General features: G+C 45.7%; 1 protein-coding gene across 5 annotated transcripts in view; it reads left to right on the forward strand.

Moving 5' to 3' along the window:
• Positions 1–885: 885 nt before the first annotated feature.
• LOC121347842 (elongation of very long chain fatty acids protein 4-like) overlaps positions 886–24,642 on the forward strand; it is a 32,935-nt gene continuing 9,178 nt past the window's right edge. For 2 of the 5 annotated variants that reach the window (XM_041426769.1, XM_041426772.1), the window contains exons 1-3: positions 22,734–23,381; positions 23,887–23,959; positions 24,558–24,623. In XM_041426769.1, the coding sequence (XP_041282703.1) occupies positions 24,566–24,623 (58 nt within the window). In that variant the 5' untranslated portion in view covers positions 22,734–23,381; positions 23,887–23,959; positions 24,558–24,565. Of the gene's footprint in view, positions 1,284–22,733; positions 23,960–24,557; positions 24,624–24,642 lie in introns of those variants that run through there. The other 3 variants (XM_041426770.1, XM_041426771.1, XM_041426773.1) reach the window with 3 other exon arrangements.

Genomic DNA, 24,642 nt, shown 5'->3' on the forward strand with positions numbered 1-24,642 from the left:
TTTGTCAAATGCTGTCATGGACCCCCTGAGCTTCTCGTTCCTTTGCCAGCTGTGGGGAGTGTGCAGCTCACTGATGTGGAGCTTTCTGTCTCCTTCTTAGACCAAGGAATCAGCCCTGACCTGACTGCTGCCTGCAGGAGCAGCTTAAGTGGAAGATGTTCCCAGTTTAGCAGATTCCAACACAGGTTCCTCTGTGGTGGAATAAGGGGGAAAAGTAATCTCTTCTCTTGCAGTCACTTCAGAAATTTTCATCTGTCTTATGTAAGCATGAGAGCATCATAGGCACAAGAGGTGTGGGTTACAGGTGTGTGAAATGGCTTCACACAGTGATTGTGAGAAATGTGATATTAAAGATATGTGATATTAAAATGTGATATCAAAGAACCTATCATCTTCTTGATATTTAAAAAAAAATGTACAAGTTTGGCGTAATTACCAGTACAATAGTGACACTGTGGGTGCATCCAGATGTCATTAGTGTTTTCTTCTTCTCCTCCCTTCCTTTTTGGTTGTATAAAGCATCACCACAGCTCGTTTTTCAGGATTGTGTACTCATTATTTTAAAGTGAGTGACTCTGCTCAGAAGTTTCTACCTGAAATATCCTAGAAGGTTAAGTTTCTTAAAAAGAAAGAACAAGATGACCAAGAACAGTCATCTCTAAAGAAATGGTCCAGTAGTCTGAGCAACCTAGAGCTGTTTGGAGTTGCAGAGACTTAGTGCTCCTGAGTTGTAGGGGAAGTAAATGATTGGATAGCAGACCTGAGTCCTTGGCTTTTGGAGCTGGGCCAAGACAACTTTCTATAATTAAACCGCAGTCGTCATGGGCATGACGACAGCTGGACACGACCAGGTGATCCAGCAACCTCTCCTGTCCTCCCCCAGAGACGAGCAGGGAAAGGGGGCAGAGCGAGAGGGGAATTTAGAATGAACGATGTGACAGGTTGTGCCAGGGAGAGCCTGGGGTCCTCTGCCCCTCTCCTCTCCGGCGGACTTTGCAAGGTCACGGCGAGGCTGCCCGTGCTCCCGGAGCCTGTTCCTGCCGGCAGGAATGCGCAGTGCCCGCGGAGCTGGGCTCCGGCTCGGCACAGCACTCTGCAGCCAAGGCTCGATGACTTTGCAGATGCTTGTGCTGCGCACGGAATGACCTGACCTGAGCCGAGCCACGACGCAGTCCCAGCCCTGGAGAGCTCTGCCTGCAGGAACGAGCCAGCGGAGCTCAGAGCGGAGTTCCTCAAAAAGGATTTGCTTTACAAAAGGCTCGAGACTGATGCAGCTGGCTGAGGTGAGGATGTGTTTGTGTTGCAAAGGCAATGGGAACGTTCTTTTGTTCTCTGTGGAGACAGAGGAGCTTGGGAACCATGAGGAAAATGTTACCAAGAGCTCTGTGGGTAGGAGACATTTTGTAGCTGCAGCTCCATCTCTGTATCCCCAAACAGACCTAAGCCAGGGAAACCTGAGTACAGCAAAGTCCTTGTTTTGGCAGTATCCAGCAGCATTTTCTCTCTGGAGAAGTCCAGGTCTCTAGTTCTGTGCAGACAAAATGCCAGGGCTTCATCTGTCTCTCTCTCTCCCTCCTACCATCTGAGAAGGCAGAAAGTACCTCTGTAATGAGGGATTAACTGTCCAGTCAGATCTGTATGCCATCCCCACATCCAAGCACAGTCACACCCTGAGCATAGGAAACATGCTCACAGAATAAATCCAGATCAGGTTTCAGGCTGCTGGCTTAGCTGTGGCCCTGACTTCTTGAAGCTAGAGTTTTGACTTGCTTAGCAACAGTAAAGCTGTGCTGCAAGTCCAAAAAGCAGGACTGGAAAGTGCCTGGAAAGGCATCTGAAGGACATAGCTCCTGCCACCATCTGAAGGACATAGCTCCTGCCACCCTTTGTTTCTCAGTTATGATCCACAGAGAATCGTCATGGAATCCTAGAATGGCCTGGGTTGGAAGGGACCTTGAAGATTATCTCATTCTAACCCCTGCCATGGGCAGGGACACCTTCCACTAGCCCAGGTTGCTCAGAGCCCCATCCAGCCTGGTCTTGGACACTTCCAGGGATGGAGCAGCCACAGCTTCTCTGGGCAACCTGTGCCAGGGCTTCCCCACCCTCACAGGGAAGAATTCCTTCCTGATACCCAATCTAAACCTACACTCTTCCAATTTGAAGCCACATGCAGCCTCCAGCAAAAGCCCTCTGGCATTTCACCCCCTTAGTAAGACTGGGAATGTGATAATTGCTGTGGGGTGGAAGAAGAACCAGGGAGGCAGGACAATAGAAGCCTGTTTTGAATCTGTATTCTTGGATGCCAGGCCTAGGCCAAACCTAAGGAAGGGGACATGGTGGCTGGGCAACGTGGGAGCAGAAATGGAAATGAACTCTAGGCCTTTTTTTTTTTTACAACATATCACCCTAGCAGTAATCCTGTAAGGACTTGTGAGTTCCCTCATCCCAAAAACCAGCATTTCCAAGCCAGGCAGTGCTGAATATGTCCTTACTTTGATTGCCACAGGCACGGAGAAAAGAGCCTGAGAAAAACAGTAGCTCCTGCTGCCAGCTCTGGAAGGCAGCAGACATCTCAGATGTCAGGCAGATCTGAAACATCAAAGGGGCTTCTCCTGAACTAGCTGACCTTTTATTACCCATACCCATCCACTAATACCCAGCAGATTATCTTTGCCTTGTTTTTGCTGCTGTGTCCTTGACGTGTGGAAACCCCCATGCTTTGAACATGCTCTGTGATGGCAGAGAGGTGGCATTTGCAGTGATTGCTCTGTTTCAGGTGGCTCTTCTGTGAATTTTCTTTTGGATTTGTGTGACTGGAATTACCTCCAAGCATGTGTCACCACCCCCACACCTCCATCTGATCCTAAGCTACAGGTGAGCACAAGCTCAGCAGACAGACAGGGGGTTTAGCCCCAGGGGAATCGTGAATTGCTCTGAGTACAAAGTGGCTGTGCTTACACACAGGGTAAGCTGCACTCCCAGACTAGGAAGGATAATAATTTCCAGTGGTTTTCTTTATCTTTTCAGCAGTCTCTCTGAAATCCAGGGGAGTGCTGGTAGAAACAGGTACAAAAATGGTGGTTTTGGGGAAGATGTTGCTGGTAGCTTCTGGATGTAACCATGTTCATGAGATGAGGCAGTGAAGGAAAGCCAGCACCAAGGAGAGAGACCCTGTGCTTCCAAGCACTGCTCTGCTGTGTCTCAGATGTCAGTCACTGACCCTGTCGCACAACGCTGCCACACAGACTGCGTCTGGCTCTGCGCTCTGCGCTGTCTGCAGCTTTCTCCTTCCTGGGTCTGCTGCTCTGGTCCTAGGCTTTCTCCAAGCACTGCCTTCCACCAGCTTTGTGCTGCTCTCAGTGGTTCCTCTCTTGTGTTAGAATCTGCTGGAATAACTTGTACTGCATGAGCAATTCTTGAAATGTGCATTAAATTTATCCTTAAGGCAAAGGACAGGCACTAGCAGAGAATCACCAGATTAACACCAGTCCCTGTAGGGAACAAAGGGTAGAAACTGCAATGTGTGGCTCAGGCCATTAGGAAACCCTGATTTCTAGGGGAAGGGAGGAGTGAAAAATGTGGCTGTGTGAGCCTTGGCAGGCTGGACCAAACAGTGAGGATCAGCTCCAGTTTTCCAGATCCTGGAGGACTGTTGCATCCACTAGCTACCATGTCATGGTGTGGAAACCAGTGGCTTGAGGCTGTGCCTGCAAAATTACATGTCTGGTTGTCTCCTGCTGTCCTTTTGCAGCCCTCAACATCCACAGAACTTGCAGCCTTCCAGCACCCAAAGGGAGCCTACAGGAAAGATGAAAAGACTATTGACAAGGGCCTGGAATGACAGGACAAGGGGGAATGGTTTCACACTGACACAGAGGAGGTTTAGATTGAATATTAAGAGTGAATTTTCCCAGCTAGAGGTTAGTTTTTAATGCTGGACTAAATCCTTGAAGAATGAGGTGGAACACTTCTACAGCATCTTTGTTCCAGGGAGGATGGTCAGGTGCTCTATAGACAGCAAATCCATGATGATTTTTATTGTTAGCAGAAACACAGATAACAATGGGTTATAGTTACCTCAATTTTGCCATCTCGTAAAGAATCCGGGAGCTGCTGGATGAGACATAGAAATATCAGGCAAAGCTGTACTTGTAGACATGAACTGCATGAAAATTAGCCTGTTAATTTGGCCTAGTCCCTTAAATATTATTGAAACAAAACTGGAACAATCCAGTTGGGCCATGCAGTGAGATGTGTGATTTATGAGGGTGAAACTAACTCAACATCATCTTAATGACATACTATTAAATACACATTACTAAATTTGATATGTCCAGGAGCACACTGCCTGAGGGCCAGCATTCCCAGCTAATTCACTGGTTTCCACTCTTTTTCAAACATATCTCATCACCACAGAAAAAGAGAAGAAGCACTGTTTTGGAAGGTTTGTTTGCTGGCTACAGATAAAGGTAAAACTGAACAGTCATAGCTAATATAATGTCATCTCACAGAATCTCAGAATATCCTGAGTTAGAAGGGACCACCCACAAGTACCATCAAGTCCAACTCCTGGCCCTGCACAGGACCAGAGTCAGATACAAGCATAGAAATGTTTAGACTTCCCCTTCTGGAGCAAGAAAGGAAAGGAAATGGTGTATGACTTCCTGTCCTTCACTTACCTAAGTTTGTGTGAGATGACCTTTCCAATGCTAATTAAGTTGAGTCAGAGTCTGAGCTGTGATAGGAATAATTCTTGAATGAAAAAAAAAAAAAAAAAGGCAATAAATATGTAAATATGTAGACACATTTCTGAAAACTTAAATTGCTCTCCCTGATGCAGAGAAATATCTGTCCCTGAAGGTAAATGCCACCAAACAATGCTGGATTCCTGTCAAAATGGCAGCTGATGGCTATTCTGGGAGTGCAACTACCAATGGTTCAGCAGATGCCAGCTTGGCCAGTTTGTTTCTGCAGCATTCAGGCAGCAGTTCAAGTTGGCCTCTCTCAGCAGAGCTCAGACTGAGGGGTGGAAAATCCCTTGCCCATTACATATCTCCAGCTCCACAAACTGCCATTTCCTCCTGAAAAGGGAAAGATGTCTTGCATCTTAATTTCTGCATAGGAGGAGACAGCACTTTCCTGTGCCCATATGGTTTTGCCCCAAAGATCAAAAAGCTCATGGAATGGTTTGGGCTGGAAGGAACCTTAAAGATCATTTTGTCAATGCTGCTGCCATGAGCAGGGACACCTCTCACTCCAATTTCTCCCATGCTCTTTTCATGGGAATCATATAAGGACAGGAGCTTATAATTGCTTATAACTGTGGCATGCAGTTTTCATGCTTCTTAGGAACAACAGCCAGCAAGGGGAATGAGCAAGAGGTTTATTGGTATGGGAACTTGGAAAACCCATGGTGTGCACAGCACTCTGCATCCAAGCCAAGTGATATCGGGTAATGAATCAGATGACACCTGAAGTACAGGGGAATTTGTGAGGATCACCACAGCATCCTAGAAAGTGCCCTTGGGCCTGCACAGAGGACCTGCTCCATAACAAAGCCAATTGCAGTTTCTAGGTATGATCTAATCATGCAGAGGGAGACCAGGCTTAAACTACCAGGTCAGAAGCCATCATCTGGAGGAGGCAGCTGAGGTGTAAGTAGATAGCAGCAGCAGGGTGAGCCAGAGTTCACCTGGGTTACAGGGCTCTGTGCTTGGCATTAACTGGGTTTGATGCAGAGCAGGAGGGATGGGCAGCCAGCAATCCCCTGCAGAAGTGGGATGGCCAGGATGTTGTGTCTGAAGCATGGCAGGAGGTGGTCAGTCTCTAGGGACAAACTGTCAGAATTGCTGGGTTGGGTCCTAGAGAGATGCACAGCAAGGAGGATCCCTGCTTGCTACAGCAGAACTGGTTGTGATTCTGCTCTGGCAGAGAAACTACAGTAGGGTCCCAAAGTACTGCATTTGGAGGAAGGGGTGCCTTGGTAGGGGTGGGATTAGTGGGATGCTGCAGGGGATATCTGGAGATCATGGAAATACTGTCAGCATCAGCAGATCTCCGTCCCCTTCCTGTTCATTCTTGACAAACACACTCCATCCATATTCTCTCCTCATTCCCTGCCCCTAATGGTACAGAGAGAATTAAACAGCTCTTATTTTATATACCACCCTGCCCTATGACCCCTGAGGGGGAGGCAGTTTGTCTCTCACTAGAATTCTGGAAACATGGGGAAAATGACCCCAAATGTTTTGGGGTCATGTTCTCTGATGGTGCAAATCAGCACTGCCTCAATTAATTCAATTAGCAGTGCTGACTCTAGAGTCATAAATATTGGTGAGTCTCACTCTGAGCTTTGTGGCAGCAGTAGAAGATTTTTATAAGAGCAATTTTTGAGGCCCCCTGCCCTGAGTTTTCATAGAATTCAAAAAAATGCTAAAAAAAAAAAAAGTTGTCAGTCTTTGGGTCAAAGTTCTGGAACCAAATATCAGCTGTACTGACTGCCAGTCTACACCTTAGAGCAACCCTCACTGGATGCACTAGACTGTCTCATTCAAAGGACTTTTTTCACATTAAAAATCCCCTTGAGTTTGATTAACAAATGACAAATAAACTGCTCCAAGTCCTTACAGGAATCCTGAAGGATAGATCAGTGTAGGGGCATGCAAGGACTTTAATTTCTTCTTAGAGGAAATTCTGCCACCTCCTCTGTGTGGAGAACTGCAACAGAAGGATTCATATCCACGTATCCTATGCATTTGAGATGGCAACAACTAACAGGATTCCCTCTCAGTATGCACACATCCTCTACAAATGCATGGGAGTCCCAGAAGGTCTTGGTGTCCAGTATTTTGGGAGGTTTATTATTTTGGGGGAGGGACAGACTTAATTTTAGTTTGTAAGTGCAGCAGGTCTCCTCCCAGATGCTGATAGTCAAAATCCATGAGAACTGGATGTCATTTACCATCATTTTTCACAAGAATTTGAGGGCCAGCACAATCAGGGTCAGATACTGAAGCAATAGCAGCTTTCACAGTAACAACCAGCCTTTCATTTCTAAATCCTCATGCCTAGCTTACTCGAGCAGCTCCAGTTAAATCCTAATTATTATAGAAAAGAATTCCAAGTCAACGTAGCCAAGTGGCAGAAATCCCAGACTGGTAAAAGGGTTGAAAGGAAAGAAAACAGTCATTTCTATGCCATCTTCCCCTCAAATATGCACATAGGAAAAAAAAAAGAAAGGAAAGATAAGAAATTACTGGTCTTCATTCAGCCTTTACTTGGGAGTTTCCTTACTTAAATTTAATAGTTGATCACAACAACAAATGTCAGCATGAACGATGGCACAGTGGCAACTGTAGCTTAAATATCCAAGTCTGTTTTTCAGAGAAAGGTTTCTCAGGACATTTATCCTTCCTTTTCCCAGTTCTCTGTCTCTGCAGAAAATGCAGCAATATTACCCTGCCCTGTGTGATTTTTAGATTGGATGTTGGGAAGCATTTCTTTACCAAGAGAGTGATGAGACACTGGACCAGGCTTCCTGAAGGGGTGGTCAATACCCCAGGTCCATCTTGGTTTGAGAGGCATTTGGACAATGTCCTTAACCTTTGGTCAGCCCTGACGTGCTCCAGCTTTTGGACTGGATGATTATTGTGAGTCCTTTCCAACTGAAATATTTTGTTCTATTCTGTTCTATTCCATTCTCTTCTTGCAGTCATTGTATTCTCTGTGAATAGGGGAAAATGAGGGAATGAAGGTCCCAGGCTGTTCCCTGAAGCTGTGGGCAGCAGATTTCAAGTGAGGTGGATGGCAGAGCAGTCCCCACATACCAAGATGTTAAGGAACTGAAGATCAGCAGTGAAAGGCATTGACAGCACTGCAGAGGCTGCTGGCCCAGCACCTGCCTGCCTTGAACCTGGCTCAAAACAAACGCATAAGCTGCTCATGAGCTCCAAATCTGAAAGCCAGAAGGAACTTTCCTTTCTCCCTTCCTTCCCCTTCTCCTGCATCCAAGCCTTTTGCCTCAGTGACTTTGCTGTGTGGGCTGGGAGCAGGATGCTGGGAGTGGGAGGTCAGTCTCTGCTTCCCACCCTGCTCCAGGATGGGAACAGGAAGGGTGCCGCTGTGATGGGAGTGCCATCACTTCCCTGTGCAGGCTTCCACTTCCAGAAAAGACAGAAGCTGTGTTTGTGTGCAGGGCATCTCTGTTTTATATGTTCAGTAGCTGTACCCCATCTGAGTGTGTGTGCTGAACAGAATGCTGGTAAGTAGCAGAACTCCCATCAGCTTCAGGAGGGTTGTCCCTTATTATATCCGTAAGCTAAGAAATTGAAATGAGGGGGGGAAAAGAAGCTTGGCATTTTTTCCAGTGTCCATATGTTTTATTGCATGGACTCCAGCAGATCAAAGGATGGGATTCTGCCCCTCTGCCCTGCCCTGCTCAGCCTCCCCTGCAGCATTGCCTCCAGCCCTGGGATCCAGCACAGGAAGGACAGGGAACTTCTGGAGCCAGGCCAGAGCAGGGACACCAAGGGGATCAGAGGGATGGAGCAGCTCTGCTGGGAGGAACGGCTGAGGCAATTGGGATTGTTCAGCCTGGAGAAGCTTTGGGGTGACCTCATTGTGGCCTTCCAGTGCCTGAAGGGAGCCTCCAAAAAAGATGGAGAGAGACTCTTGACAAGGGTCTGGAGTGACAGGACAAGGGGGAATGGCTTAACAGTGTCAGGAGCAGGTTTAAACTGGATATTGGGAAGAAATTCTCCCCTGTGAAGGTGCTGAGGCCCTGGCACAGGCTGCCCAGAGCAGCTGTGGCTGCCCCATCCCTGGCAGTGCCCAAGGCCAGGCTGGATGGGGCTCCGAGCAACCTGGACTAGTGGAAGGTGTCCCTGCCCATGGCAGGGGCATGGAACCGGATGATCTTTAAGGCCCTTTCCAACCCACACCTCAGCCCTGGGTGTCCCTGTGTGCAGGGAGGGCTCCGAGCAGGACCCAGGCTCTGCTCCGGGGGCCCAGCAATGGCACCAGAGGAATGGGCAGGGACTGATCCCAGGAGGTTGCACCTGGACAGGAGGCAGAACTTCTTCCTTGGGCACTGACTGAGCCCTGAACAGATTGTCCAGAGTGGGTGTGGAGTCTCCTCATTGGGGATATTCCAGAACCAGCTGGGCACAATCCTGTGCCATGTGCTCTGGGATGGTCCTACTGGAGCAGGGAGGTGGGACCGGTGACCCACTGTGGTCCCTTCCAGCCTGACCCATCCTGGGATTTTGTGATCCTTTGAGTGCAGGTGTTCTCATCATCTGTGTTAAAATCCTAATTTAGAAGCCACTTATAAGCTCAATGTTAAATTCCTGGTGTGTTGTACAGAGACTGAGGAATGAGGGGAACTCTCCAGAGCACAAAAGCTTATATTTGCAGTCTCCAGTGAGACAGGAGGAACACCTCCCCTCTCAAAGAAGGTGTAACAGGATCAGAGAAGGCGATACTATATATATTTCGGTAGTGGTCTGAACTTGTCTAAAGGACATTGGTGTGAATAACCATCTTGCATGAGAAGGTAAGGACTTTCCAGAAGGGCTAAAGCAAGCTGCTCATTGGAGAGTTGGTGCTGAAAATGGAATTTGGGTGGTGTTTCTCATCCCTGGCCCTGGTTGCTGGATTGTTATCAGCTCCCTTTTTTCTGATGGTTCCCCATACTTTTTGAGGAGCAGAACAATTTGCAATGGAGTCACGCTGAGGTGTTCCATGTCCATTGCCAGAAGGCTCATTTTTGCTTTTTATTAAATACAGGAGTTGAGTGACTGCTTCAAGTGCAACAGTATAGCCCTGGTGTCCTGTGAAACATATGGGCCCAGGAGAAAGGCCTGACCTGAGCCTCAGCTGGTGTCTCCTGACATCAGACCAACCACACCTGCTCAGGGCAGCTGAGGGAGCCTGTCTCTGTGTGCAAAGCTAAGCTGTTTGCCTCAAGGGCAGCTTCAGCCAGGCTGAAGGACTTGTTTTAGGATGAGATGGATGCTTCTGTGCTTCCCATGTAGTTTTTTGAAATGTTTGCATCAGCCTACTGATGTAGCCTTGAGAAAGAGGAGGGAAGCCTTCCCTGATGACTCCAGGGGTGTGTGTATCCTTTAACAGCCCCAGGAAGGGAATGCTGGCTTCCCATGCTGAGAGTTTCCTGGAGGGAGAAGCTGATCAGCTTCCCAGGGTCACCGAGTCCTCTGGCACTTTTGCTTTGTTAGGATGAGTGTGCCAGGGACACCGAGGCTCGGATGATCTCTGTTCCAGAGAGTTACAGCCCCAATTCTACAGCAGGGGAGAGGCAGCATAATTCTGCTTTACTGCCTTCCCCTGTTTGAAGGCTCAGCCCCGAGAATTTGTTTATCAGCTCTTCCACATGCCACATTTCAGCACGAAAATTCAGCATATTACAATGCCAGCGAGAATGACGTTTAATTTTAGCAGACACCTCCTTGCTGTGTGTGGGAAGATGGACTTTGCTGGGCACTGAAGCGCACAATAAGGCTGTTATCGAACATTCCCATGCTGGTGGGAATTAGAAGCAGCACAGTTTTAAAAATCAGCAAAGCTGTGCCCAGTTTAAACCAGTCTGCTTTCCAAGTCTTCACCAGGGACATTTTGCATTTGCTGTTCCAAGAGACAAGGGAGGACTGAGGGTCATATTTTCTCTGGAGTCACATCAGTTTATATCTGCTGAGACCGTGACTTGGAATGCTTATTCCACCAAGTGTGTCAGATTTGCTGCCCTGTTCTGCAGTAACTCGTCCAGTGCCTGAAGCAATGCATAAAACCAGGGCTGCATACACCAGTGACCAAGCAAAAAAAGGCTCAGTTTCTGGGGAAAGAAGGACTTTTTGGATTGCCTCTACAGGGAGGGAGAGGAAGGGGAAGGAAGGGAAGAACAGCGCGTGAAGGAGCTGTGCCGAGAGCGGGTGCAGAGGAGGATGAGTCACGTCCAGGCTTCAGCTTGGGTGGCAAGGGAAGCACTTCCACCTCCAAAATGCCTCCTACCCTCGCTTTTTCACTGCCTTACTGCGCTTAGGCTCTGCAGTGACCCCAGATGTGGGCTCAGGAAAGGACAGTGGCATTGCCCCAGCATGCGAAGGTCAGGGCAGGAAAGCACAGCACCTCCTGTGGGGATGTCACAGCCCTGTGCCATCAGTGGCTGGCACAGGACTGGCCACTGGGCTCTGGGTAAGTCTGACTCCCTCATGTTTTATGTAGTCACTTAGCACTCAGCACTGGGGGAGGCAGCACCAGCAAATCAAAGCATTGCCAGGTCTTTACACTCCATTTTGCTTGCTTGATGTCCTACACAGAGAAATTACCTCACAGAGCCCTCAGCCAAGAGCTTCTCAGCTGCATACTGCCAGTACTGCCATCGATACCCAGCACTGAGGGCAGCAAAAGGCATATTTCCCCTTATTTGAACAATGACACTCAGGCATAAAGTCTCAGTTAATTGTCTGGGCTCTTCTGGGTGCTTTATTTTGTTACAAAACCACAGCACTGCTAACTGGTGATTCCTGGCAGAGCTGACAGGCACGGTGACTCACCTCCCAATACTACTGGTTTGTCTCCAGAGTCTGTAGGGTTGCTGAAGACATCCAACTTTCAGGTGGGTAAACTTAGGTGAGATGAATCTTATCCCAGGAAGCAATTTTTGCTGTCATCTCTTGCCTTCCTCTGCAAACATCTCCAGTGAGAGTTGTGCGGTGACTTGTGAAGAGATGTTCTCTTCAGGATGAAACAGCAGCTCTGAAATGAATATTGTGAAATGTCAGTGCCTCTGCCCTTGGAGCGATGGCCAGCTAGTAAGAGAGTAATTATTAGAGCTGGACTGGGGGATGTCAGGAGTAGAAGACCACCAGTCTGAATGCTCAGCTTGTTTTTACCCACAGAAATTCACTTACAGACAGATCTCAGGGGTTCCTCTGAAATCCACAGAAAAGTTGTCTCTATATGAACAGAAAATTTGCCTATCAGAGCAAAGCAGAGTGATCAGGTGGCCAAATCAACATGAAAAATAACCAAACCAAAACAACCCCCCCAACACAATATAAACAGCACTATTGTTTTGGAAATACCCATCTTTTATGACTACTTTAGAATGAAAAAGTATTTATCTGATAGCATTAATCCTTCATGCATAGGTGAGGTACTTTTTCCAGATCACCAACACCAGTTAAGATGTCAGATATGCTATACTATCAAAACAAATGCACAAACACAATAGATGTAAATCTTTATTCCTAAATTTCTATTTATTCCTAACTTGAAACCAGCTGGCTGGGTGTCTGTTCAGTAAATCCCAATCTAAGCAATATTACACAAGAGATCAGGCCATGGGTTTTAAAGAGAGCTGAAGAAAATTGCTCATACTCATAAATATTAAATGTTTTGCTTATTGTTTTCTGTTATTAAACTGCTGAAAAGTTGCTTATTTGAACTTATTCTGCCATTGGCAGAAAGTTGTCTTCAGAAGCTGAAACTGAATACTAGAAACTTCTTTACAATCGTGGTGCAGATTTGTACTTATGTTACTCTTGTGCCACTGACATAATGTGGAGTTTTCTAAATGTGCAGCACATTACAGGCCTCTAGTGGTGGAAATAAAAAAGAACAAAAAAAAACAAAAAAAACCTAGCTTAGGATCCATCCTAACTGTAACATTCCTGATGATACTTAATTCCACTCTTAATAAATTACATAATGCTTTCTGTTTATAGATTTGGCCTTGTAGTTTGCTCACCTGAGGGAAATGGAAATTCAGCAGAGGTCAGAGATGTCAGTGACAATTCTCTGCTAATCTGAAAAAAAAAAAACCAAACCAAACAAACAAAAAACAATGAGAAAGTAAACCACGTTTAAAAAAAAAAAAAGAGAGAAAAGCATATGGTGCATAGTCCTAGTCTTGCTCAACTAATTAATTAATTGCCGTAGTCAAAAGAGGCAGGATGCTGCGAGTCTGACAGGTTACAGTCATGCCACCACACCTGCCTAGGCTCCAGCCTTACCACCCTTTTTTCTGCAGGTCTGTGTGGGCACAGGACTCTGCCAGTCCATCTCAAAGCCTGGTTGCTATCACCTCCCTATCAGATTCAGGTGACAGTTGTCCAGGAGCATCCTCCTTTCAGCCCTTGCAAAAGGAGCATATCCTCCTGCCAGGGCTGATCTCGCAGCATTTAACATTTGATTTACTCAATTTTTTTTATTTTACACAAAGTACAAGGCAGTGACTAAGTAAATCCCACAGGGTTGTTTGGTGATTTGGTTTTGGTTTTCTGGTTTTTTTTTTGGTTTGGTTTGGTTTTTTAATTACAATTTTTCACTAAGTTTACTAATAATATTCTCAAACTCTTAATTTCTGAGATAAATATAATCAAACTTACACTACTCAAAACTCTCAGCATTTTACTACATTTTTAAGGAAGTTAGCACTGTGGAGAGGAGAACTATATGTAAAAAACCAAAAAGGTGAGAAGTGTCAGAAGTGATTGAAGGTTTTTTTCCCCCTTGGGTGTTCTTTATTGGAAAATGGGATTTGGTGACTGGTCACTGCATTTTGATGGAGGAGCAGGCAAATTTGAAAGGCTTCAGAAGAAGTCAATTGAAATGCTGTATATCTGGGGACTAAAGAGCTGTGGAGGAAAAGCTTAAGGTCATAAAAATCTCTGTATGAACAAAGACCATGGAAGAAGTGATGGCAGAAGAGGGTGAAATTCTGTTGAGGGTGGCATTCAAATCAGAACATCATATTTGGCAGTGAATGCATTCCTTTAAGATGCATCGTCTCGGGCTTAAGCATCTTTAGGCCCTCTCTTGGACCTGTGGAAAAGACCTGGTCTAGTGGAAGGTGTCCCTGCCAATGGCAGGAATGTTGGAACAGGGTGATCTTTAAGCTGCCCTCCAGCCCAGGCTATTCTATGATTTTCACTTGCCAGTCCTGTCCAGGGGATGTGTGAGTTGAACCATTTTGGTACAAATAGTGCCAACATATCTCAAACATTCCCTCTCATGACCCACGGTGAAAAAAATATCTTTAATTTAGCACAATAGTCCAGCTGCAGGGCATCCTGAGTGACATCTCACAGCAGTTCTGCAGCTTCCTCAGGAGAGGAAGAGGAGGAGCAGGCCCTGATCTCTGCTCTGTGTGACCAGGGACAGGACCCAGGGAATGGCTGGAGCTGTGTCAGGGGTGGGTTAGGTTGGGTATCAGGCAAAGGTTCTTCCCTCACAGGGTCATGGGGCACTGAACAGGCTCCCCAGGGAATGGTCATGGCTCCAAGGCTCCCAGAGCTCCAGAAGCATTTGAACAATGCTCTCAGGCACAGGGTGGGATTGTTGCAGTGTTTGTACAGGGCCAGGAGTTGGACCCAATGATCCTGGAATCCAAGAGAGTCTATGATTCTATTGCTAAATCTACTTTTAGAACAGATTTTTTGCAGCTATTAAATGTTCCCAAGTATAGAAGAAGAGACTGTGATGCCTGACTAAAGACTAAATGGCTACATGGCAAAAAAAAAACCAAAATCAGGTAATAAAATAACTGGCATATGTCCCTAGTCCACAGCTGAGCCCTGGCATCTATAGCTGATTTCCAGGTAGCTCAGAGAGAATGAACACTTGCCTGGGATCTACATGATATTCTGATAATCCATTTAATTGAGGTCTAAGGGCCCCAACAGAAGTGACTTCCTCATAGTGCTGAAGGATGTGTTATTCTATTAATTTAGGGACTCAGCTGGTCTGTCCTCTCTATGAGAAATTGCTGCCATTCATGGGGTGGAAACCTTGCTGCAGTGCTGAAGGAGTGTCACCAGCTCCCCAGGATAGCCCTGCAAGCTCTCAGATGTGACATGAGGCCCTTCCCTCATTGTCTCTTACTGCTAGCAGCTGTTTTTTGGCTAAGACATTGTTCCTGGGGAGGGGGCTGGGCAGGTGAGGTCATGAAATGCTGAAGTGAATACTTTTGTAAGCAGATGGGAGGGATCTGTTGGTGACTTGTGTGGAGGGCAATTCTGGCACTGCACAAACCAGCCGGGTGACTGCCTGTGCTGGGACTTAGCAGAGTCCTAATTGCATGCCTTTGGAGATGCTTTTCCAAGGGGCAGCAGGAAACCTCCAAATCTCTCTTTAAATCTTCTTCCTTAGCACAGAGATGGAACTATCATCCTGGAGCTCAGCAAATTATCCTAATTTCAGTGCACAATCCTGTAGTCTTAAGGAAGCCCATGAGCCATGTAGACATTCTTTTGCAAAAGGAGGCCCGTTTTTCTTATGCCTGCTTTCTTTATATCATTAGTGTAGGCCTTGCTAGCTACAGAGTCATTATGTTATATTCTAATTGTCTAGATCTCCTCCTGACAGAAAATCATTAAAAGGATTCCTTCATCTGCTGTAAAACAGATGAAGACAAATTGTACACGCTCCATTTTTCTAACAGATAAGACAGGAGTGTGTGACCTGCATAGTCAGAACCAGGCTTTCTTTCCAAGGTCAGTGCCTGCTCTGTACTTCATCACGTCTCCCGTGGCAGATATCAGTGTTTTCCTCTCAGAGGGGTGGTTTGTTGCCTTCAAGCTAGGAGAATCCTCTACCATTGTGTTTTTCCCACACTGGTGTGTAGAAGATTGTGTCTTAAAGCACTGTAGGGCAAGAAGGACTAACCCACAAACCAAAGCAGCATGTGCAATCCCAAATGGATCAGTTCCAAACTTCTCACAGTGGTCAAGATAAAAAGGAAGGATGAAGTCTACTGATGTACCTTGAGCTAGCCCACATCATCCCTCAGAATTTGGCCTGTAGCCTGGAATTATGACAAGACCAGTGCCTGTAGGCCAGGTTAACTTTCCCTATGACTTCATGCAGTTACAGGGAAATGGAAAAAAGGAGGAGAGGAAATTCCTGAGTGTTACTCTGGCTCATTTGTTGCCACCTTTACCAGGACTGTACTTGCCAGCAGCAGCGATGATATTTACAGTTCTTGTCATGAACAGATTGCCTTTCTGTAAGGATCCCTAAGAATAAAACAGTAATTAAACCTCATAATGCCTCGGGGAGCTGCAAGGGAGTCATGTCACTTTTATGGTGCAGCTCTGCAGCTGTTTGACTGTGTATGGCCCTTCTATTATTTACTGATTAACCACAGGCTCAAGGAATCTGAACTGGAGGAGTCCCAACCACGTCCTTTTTCTGCAATAAATGGAAGGGGAATGGCAGTTTTTCTCCAGTTAATCACCAATGCTGTTTTCAGAGAATCACAAAATTGTTTGGGTTGGAAGGAACCTTAAAGATCATTCAGTTCCAACCCCCTGGTTGGGCAGGACACATTCCACTAGCCCAGGTTGCTCAGAGCCCCATCCAACCTGGCCTTGAACAGTGTTCATCAGTTTGAGTGCAATACATAAAATCCAGCCAAGATCCTGCCCAGTAGATATGTTGCCATTTTTTTCTGTGTGGAGGAGTTTGTTGCCTCAGTAAGGATTTCATGGCACTGTCTTTTGTCACGAGTTACTTTAACTCAAGGTGAAATTTTCTGTTTTACACATAGATAGAGATTCAGGATAGACCATGACAAAATTGAATCTTTTTTGATATTGTAAATATAAGGCAATTTCAGGAAGGTGTCTGCTGTTCTCCACACAATAATTGCTTTAGAGGACAGAGATCAGAACACTCTGTGCTGCCTATTGGCTCCAAAATCCACCATTGAAAGTTGGAAAGTTGAACTGCTCATTTTCTGGCTCCTATAAATATCTGCTCTATTTGGCTTCCAGATCACTGGGAGCAGATGTACCAGATCATTAGAGGAGGAAAGAGGATTTTGCATCCTCAGTTTTTATTGCTGCCATAAATTGGTAGTCACTGCACAGGGAATCAGACTCTGCAGAGCTTGCAATCTGCATGTTAGACACGATCCAGTGCTTTGCAGTCATGGGCAGGAGAAAGACAGGAGCAGACAAAATGGCAATAAAAAGTGAAGTGGAAAGAGTTGGGGATACATGGTCTAGTTGACCACCAGCGATTTGCAGGCATAATTCGGGATAAAGGTTTGATGATAAAAAGGAGCCATACTAATTTCTCCGGGGAGGTTTCTCCAGGTGTAGGGCAGGAACAGAAGGGGATGAAAGCACAGTACCATCTCAGAGGGATCCAGATAAGTTTAATTTGGTGGACACATCTTTGCAGAGGGAGGATGATGTGGGTATCTGCCAGGCAAACAAAATATAAAAGGAGAAGTTGTCCTAGACTTCCAGAATCCCCATGAGGCTAACAGATGTTGATGTGGTAATTCAGAACATCTGATGTTAAAAACAGAATACACATTATTTTCTTTCAGCAGCAGCATTACAATTACAAGAGCATCTTCTTTCCTACAGTGTGAACCTCAGACATTTGCAGGTGGCCTGCACAACATTTGTGCACCATTTAATGTCTCTCTTCAGCTTCTCAAGCAGCATCTGTTATGACTGGCATGTTTGATCAGCTGAGTGCACATACTGGAGGAATATCAGAAACTAGAGGGAAAAAAAGAAAAAAAAAGGAAAAATAATCCCTTCTCCAATGGCAATAGATGTTCAGTGGCAAGTTCTATTATGTGCTTTCCCTGCAATAGGAACAGCTGGTCAGAATTAATTTCTCAGCTCAGTGCTGTTGGTGGGTTTGTGTGGGAGTGAAATGGAAGAGGAAAGCTCTCAGAAGCACTGAAACATTCAAGTATTACCAAGAGACAGGTACATGGAGATTCTGCATTCCCTTGATTAGATGGGAAAACAAGAGACAACAGTCATCAGCACTGTACTCTCATTACATGGGTACTGCACTAACTATAGCAGGAATTCAATCTGTCCTCTACCCGTGGCTCCAGCATATTGGAAATGCCATGAGGTCTGGGTTTGGAGATCCACAGGCTGCTTCTATTGGACAATCAAGTTTGTTCTGTATTCTTTGTAGAGCTCCAGAACTAGAACAATATTCCTGGCATCCCTTGGATGTCTAAATGAAGGCTCATCACCTTCTCTTTCTTTTGGCTTCTCACTCCTTTTATGCCAACATCTTGGCATAAAAACCTTGTTGCTACAATGATGCCTAAGGTTTCATTTTTGGTTTGGTTGGTTTTTTGTTTTTATTTTTGGAAGAAGTTTCTATTAGCCAATTGATCAATACGTAATTTTAAGCTCATTTCTGGGAGGTTTTTGGATGATGCTTGGGATCAGCATTAAGTCCCTTCTCCGTGCCAGTCACAGTGCAATTTTGAAATAACAATGATTCAAGACATGCTGAAAAGACAGCAGATTTTGAGACGAAAGCTGAAAGTTTTTGAGTTCTCTAGGCCTAGGAGCTACTTGGGAAGGCATTTTTGGAGACAGGGATGTTTCAGGCTCCCATAACCAAGACTAATGCTTGGTCATAAAAGCACATCATGAGAGAAGGTTCTTATCTCAAAGAACTGATCAAGTAAGTAGGCAAGGCTGGAAAAAGGTGGGTCTAGAAGCAAAGAGGACTCAATTCAGATGCCTGTACATGGATAGGTGTCCAGTGCCACTGGAGATGCCTTAAGATAGCTCTGATATCCACATGGATCTCACAGATACGACACAGAACTTGCAGGAATCCTTTGCCTACCAGAACAGCGGGAGCTCAGGTGAGATACCTTGGGGCACGCTGAACGTCAGCACATTCCTCTGTGTGGACAGCTGGATCAGCCTTTAAAACTCCCTTAAGCCTTGCAGAAGTTCATTAGGTGTAGACACCTACGTTTAGGGCTTTTATTAGATGGTTCACACTTGAAATTAATGGCCCAAGGTCACACATCAGCCCAAGAGCCAGAAGTACCCTAGTTTGTACCCAGATGGATGGAACATGGCAGATTTGGCTCTCCACTCACTGCAAGTCACCTTCACCACACTCCTGTTGGAGAGACAAGGTTTCCTTCTCCTTCACAGCTCTGGGAACTGAGGCATGGAGAGGCTGAAATGACTCTTCTGAGACCCCCATGGGTTAATTAAACTGAAAAATCTGTGCAGGTAAAATTAAAATACTGGGGTTTGAGACTGTAATTTACACGAGAGTTGATGCAATCTCCCAGTCCTATGCACAGAGACAGTCTGCTCAGTACCTCTGCCAAAAATCCCTTCCTGTAATCTCTTCTAAACCTTTCAAGGTCTGTGCAGTTGATTGCATGGTGCGTAAGTGAGGCAATCAAGAAACAGAATCCCTGTGCCAGAAGCATCTTCAGTTGCTTCACTGGGCCTCTTAAGGGCTTCTTTCTGCTATGAGTTTGGATTTTTTCATGCACAAGAGCTTTGTGGACTAGACCCAGATGAACTGGAAAGTTTGGTGAGGTCTTCCAAGTGTTTTAGTGGTGGCTGATTGTCACCTGAAACCACTGTATTTCCCCAGAAACATATATAATCTGGTAATTGCATATTAGCAAAACTAACTCAGCCATTCAATTATTATTCTGTGGGAAATTCTACTGCTGTGAAAACATATATTATTGTGTTCCTCATTGTTGAGAGAGTACTCATAAAACCAGCTGTCATTTATTTCTGTTGCGAGCAATTGAGAGCTGAGGTGGTTGTTAAAAGGCATGAATTAGGGAAGATGACATGAACCTCCCTTGGCAATATATTCACAAACATACCATTTCAGGAGTTCAGAGCTTGCTCTGGAGCACATTTGCCAAGGACCAAGGTAGTGCTTCATTTGCTGGAAGTGTTAACAATACGATGCTTGAACTTCTCCTGACTTGTAAATGTGTTATCCCATAAGCAGCTTGTTTAGCAAGAGTGCAGATGTAGATATGAGCTGAGTAAGAGATCTGTGGGTTTGTCACCTTCCTTCCTGTTCTGTGGCATCCTCAGCCCTGATATTTACCTCTCAATGAAGCCAGTTCCATACGTAAGTTACCAGTATTTTTTATTATACACTACATCTGAATATCTGCATGCATCAAACACTTGAGCAGTTTGATGATCCACTTGAATTGCATAGGAAGTGAATTTGATGCCATTCAGGAGTTCCAAGGGCCAGGTATGTGCAAGTTTTGAGAAGGTATCTGGCCATATAAAATCTTTAAGTGTGTGCTGGTAGCTAAGGTTGTGGTGCCTTAAATGGTTAGATGTTCTTTGACCCAGCTTGAAATTCCTGCTGCTATTATTTGGTGTTTTGTTGATTTGACCAGGTTGGTGATATCACTTGAAAATGTGTTCTGCTGCAGAAGGGATCAGAGAATCACAGAATGGTTTTGGGATAGAAGGGACTTTAATCATCTTCTACTTGGAGAAGAGAAGGCTTTGGCTCTCCCTTTTTGTCCCTGAAGGGAGCCTACAGGGAAGATGGAGAGAGACTCTAGACAGGGGCCCGAAGTGACAGGACAAGGGGCAATGGCTTCACACTGGCAGAAAGCAGGTTTAGATTGGATATTGGAAAGAAATTCTTCCCTGTGAGGATGGTGAGACCCTGGCACAGGTTGGCCAGAGCAGCTCTGGCTGCCCCATCCCTGGAAGTGTCCAAGGCTAGGCTGGATGAGGCTCTGAGCAAGTTGGGCTAGTGGAAGGTGTCCATGCCCATAGTAGGGGGTGGAACTAGATGATCTTAAAGGTCTCTTCCAACCCAAACCATTCTGTGGTTCTGTAATGTGCCAAGTCTCTGCTGTGGGGTTCAGAGCAGCACCATGACGTAGCCTGTGTATCCAGATGAGAATGGTCCCCTGCTCCTTGCCTTTCTCAAGCATTAGAACAGGTGTCCTTTGGTAATTTGTGATTTTAGTACAGCTCTGGTTGGAAGCAACAGCAATCACAGGACCAAAAAGCTAAAAGCTGCAGAGTCTAGAAGCCCTCAGGATTGTTTTACTGCTGGTACTTGCTATTGATAATGATTTTGTGGCAATCACCTCTAAACTATGCTGGAGATAGCCAGGGTTTTCACTGGTTAATATATTTTTTAATCTCTGATGGAGTTGTCTGAGCTGTCACACATTCTACATAACTGAGTTCCTTATTACTGTGCCTGTCACTCATGTCCCTGCAATCCCCTTTTTTCTTGCCAAATCACTGAATGAAAAACCCAATTCATTCTGGCACTAAGAGCTCCCCCAATACTATTTCAGTGAAGGAGCAAGGTCGGGGGTTATTTTTCTACTGAGTTCTTGCTGGAAGTGAAAGCCCTGAAGCTTTTGTGTGCAGTCCCTGCGGAGCTGCCCTCACAGTTGTGCTGACATTCATCAAAGGACATCCATTCCTGGAGTGTAAAAGTACCACGTTGCTGAGGACATCTCTCCATCTGCCAGCCATGCCAGTGAACATCTGCAACAGTACCACAGGGAATACTTCAGGAAGAGGGAAGGTTTCAAAAAATAAAAAAAAGTTTCATGATATTAAAAAAAAAAAATCCAGTTTATGTGAACAATGAAATAGTTTGCCCCAAATTAAATTTGTGAAAATTCACTGCAGGTGATTATTTTTTCACTAGGGTAAAAAACATTTGATGCAAAAGTTGTGTGTCTGTCATTCTGAGTCTTATACATCAATATAAATAACTCAACAAACATTACTTAAACTACCAGATGGATATAATAAAATCTAGTCCCATCTACATGTGATAGATAGAAAGGACTGGTCTGATTTATCACTTCCATTGATTCACACAGATAAATCACTGAACCCTTTTTAGGACTGGGGCACCAAAAATATAGAAATAAAACATACTGGTTCATGAGCAATTAGAAAACTTCAAGGAAAGGTCTTTATAGAAAGCTCTGCAAGAAAGAAGAAAAAAAAAACCCAACAACAACAAAAAGTGTGTAAAGTTCACTGTGATTGTGAAATTCATTATAATCGTAAAGTCCACAATAATTGTCTCCCTGACCCTGGGTCAGCAAAAACTCAGTATGCTACCAAAGGTCAGTCAAACACTCTTCTAGACTGGATTGCCCTTCTAACCCCCTGACCCCCCAGATTCAAAACCTTCATCCTAAAATATTTTTTCCCAAAAATATTTGTTTAAATTTTTCCATGGTTTCCATAAATCATAGAAATGCAGTAGCTGTCCAGCAGCATCCGCACATGATGTCTTTCAATGAAAAACTTCCAGCACATGATCTGCCTAATTCCTAAAGCTGCTTTGAAAAGCTAATCTTTGGTGCTTTGCCCTTCAAAAAGGTTTGTCATGGATCTGGTGACAGACACAACGCAGTGGTATGAGAAATGGTGCTACCCTCTAGTTTATTTGGAGTTTGCTAATAACCTATGCCCACTGGGAAAAGAAGAGGATGTATCCACACCCCAGCTGGCCCCAGGTGACCAAGCTGAACCCTATCACTTGGCTTTGGGCTGTTTCTTGGAGGGTGGGGGTCCAGGGTCCTGGTTCTGTACTGGTCCCCCCACATGGGACAGAATCACTGCAGCTCTCTGCATTTTCCCTTGATGCAGTTGCTGGAGATCACTCGGTATCTCTGTCACACCCCTCCAGATATTCTCCTGTCATTATAAACAGTGACTCCCCCAGGGACACAGGCTGGATATGAGGCGATGACTCCAGCTGAGTTTTCCCTGTCTTGAGTGAGTGCAAGTGAGTGAGTGTGAGTGTGAATGAGAGTGAATGTGAGTGTGTGTGTGTGAGTGAGTGTGAGTGTGAGTGTGAGTGTGTGAGTGTGAGTGTGTGAGTGTGAGTGACTGTGAGTGTGAGTGAGTGAGTGTGTGTGAGTGTGAGTGTGAGTGAGTGAGTGTTCTCTGCCCCCTCATTTGGTGGTCTGGGCCTATTTTGAGCACACAAAAGGCTTGCTGTCAGCCCCTTGTGCTGGTCTGAAGGAGTGCTCCAAACAGACTGCTTTCCAGCTGTGATCCCTCGTCTTTTACTGTCTGCAAAGCTGTCATGGCATCCTGAAGAAACCTGCAGAAGAAATACTGGCCCGGTTCCCACTTGGCACTGGCCAAGTTCCCACTCCCCGAGCCTGGCACTAAAGGTCAGTGGTTCACTCCTGTGGAATGCCAGGAATCTTCTGTATTCGTTTCCCTCTTCTTTCCAGTCCCCTAATCTGATAAACCGTGTGGGGAGAGGCAAGGGAGGGCGGGGAGGAGTATGTGATGTAACCTCTATTCCGGCAAAGTTGCGTGACAACCCCACGGTGCCTGCGGCTCGCGGTGGGGTTTTGGTGGCTGCCGCTGGGAGACTGAAGAAGAAGGCCTGGAGATCCACCACGGCTGTGGGAGACCTCGCAGGGGATGCACTCACCTCCCTTGTGGAGAGGACGGCTGAGCGCAGCCTGCAGCTCCTTGTCTTGCCGGCTCCACCTGCGCCGCGACCGGCTGGGGACAGCCCTGGAAAAAGGGATGCTCGGAGACGGCTGCGCTGCTGCGGTGAGTCTGATCCTCCTTCCTGCCTTTTCCCGACGGTTTTGGGGGGAAGGAAGGGAAATGGAGCGAGCTGGAGTGCGTGTGGATTTTTTGGGGACTTGTAACCGTGTGGAATCCCTGTGGGATTGACTCTGAGCCCGTGGATAATCGCCGACTAATCTGGGCGCTGGCAGAGTCCATCCGGATTACAAGGGCATGTGGCTCCGGGTCAGGATGGGTGTGACACCTCCCAGGGGTCTCCGGCTTCGTGTCAGAGGAACACCCCAAAAATGAGGTTGGCTGCAAGGATTAACTGCAAAAGAGAAAGCTGGGGGTGTCTGTCACCGACACGATGTTGGGCATGGGTGTCACAGTCTGTGAGGAGGGGGGTCAAAGGAGAAAATGTGCTTTTCTCAGTGCCAGCAGGAGATGTAACTGGGAGGAAGCTGGTCCTGTGTATTTGCTAATGGAGAGAATTGGATCAGGTAGTTCAAGCTGTTGAAACTAACTGCAGAAAAGTGTTTTCTAGGAGAACTTCCAAGTGCCTTTGAAAACATCTCCCTGCTAAAGGAAAGAAGGGAAGAGGAGGATCATCATAATATGTATGAATATTCTATTTTATATACTATATTACAGAATCTATACAAGATGAAACAAAATTAATGTATAAACTGGGGCCTCATAAAACCAAACAATCTGTTAACACCTCTGGAGCTGCAGCAGTGCTGAATGAATCCCTAGCTGCCTTCCAGCACTAGAATATCCAATACTACCTGCGTAAGGATGCAATTAAGACACTTGGTGTATGTCCTCACATGAATATTGTGCCTACACTGCTTTAGGACAGAATGCCATGTGACTGATTTCTCAGTGGTACCGGCAGTTACCTCCTGGATCTGGCAGATCACATGCAGCTGCTCAGAGCATTTTTTAGAAGTGAAAACTCCATGAAATATCAAAATCTGGAAATTAAATAATAAGTCATTTAAATTTATAAATAAATAAAATCTGGAAGTTAAATAGCTAATAATTATGGCCTGGAGGGGGTTCTCTTTCTTCCTTTTTTAAAGGGGACTTTAATCCTAGTCTAAAAGTTAAATTTTTGGAAAACAAACTATTGTCCTTTCATTAGCTGTAGTTCTGAGCCTTTGTCTAAAGAGCCTCCTCATTCCTGACTCAGTCAAGTAAATTTCTTTCCAGAACTTGGGATGACTTCAACTTGGCAGAAAGCTCAGGAATTCTACAACTGGATTCTTGAAAGTGGAGGTAGGTAGGGATGCTGTCT

This window comes from Onychostruthus taczanowskii, unplaced genomic scaffold (assembly GCF_017590055.1).
Source record: "Onychostruthus taczanowskii isolate IOZ18803 unplaced genomic scaffold, ASM1759005v1 scaffold95, whole genome shotgun sequence".
Taxonomy (NCBI): domain Eukaryota; kingdom Metazoa; phylum Chordata; class Aves; order Passeriformes; family Passeridae; genus Onychostruthus; species Onychostruthus taczanowskii.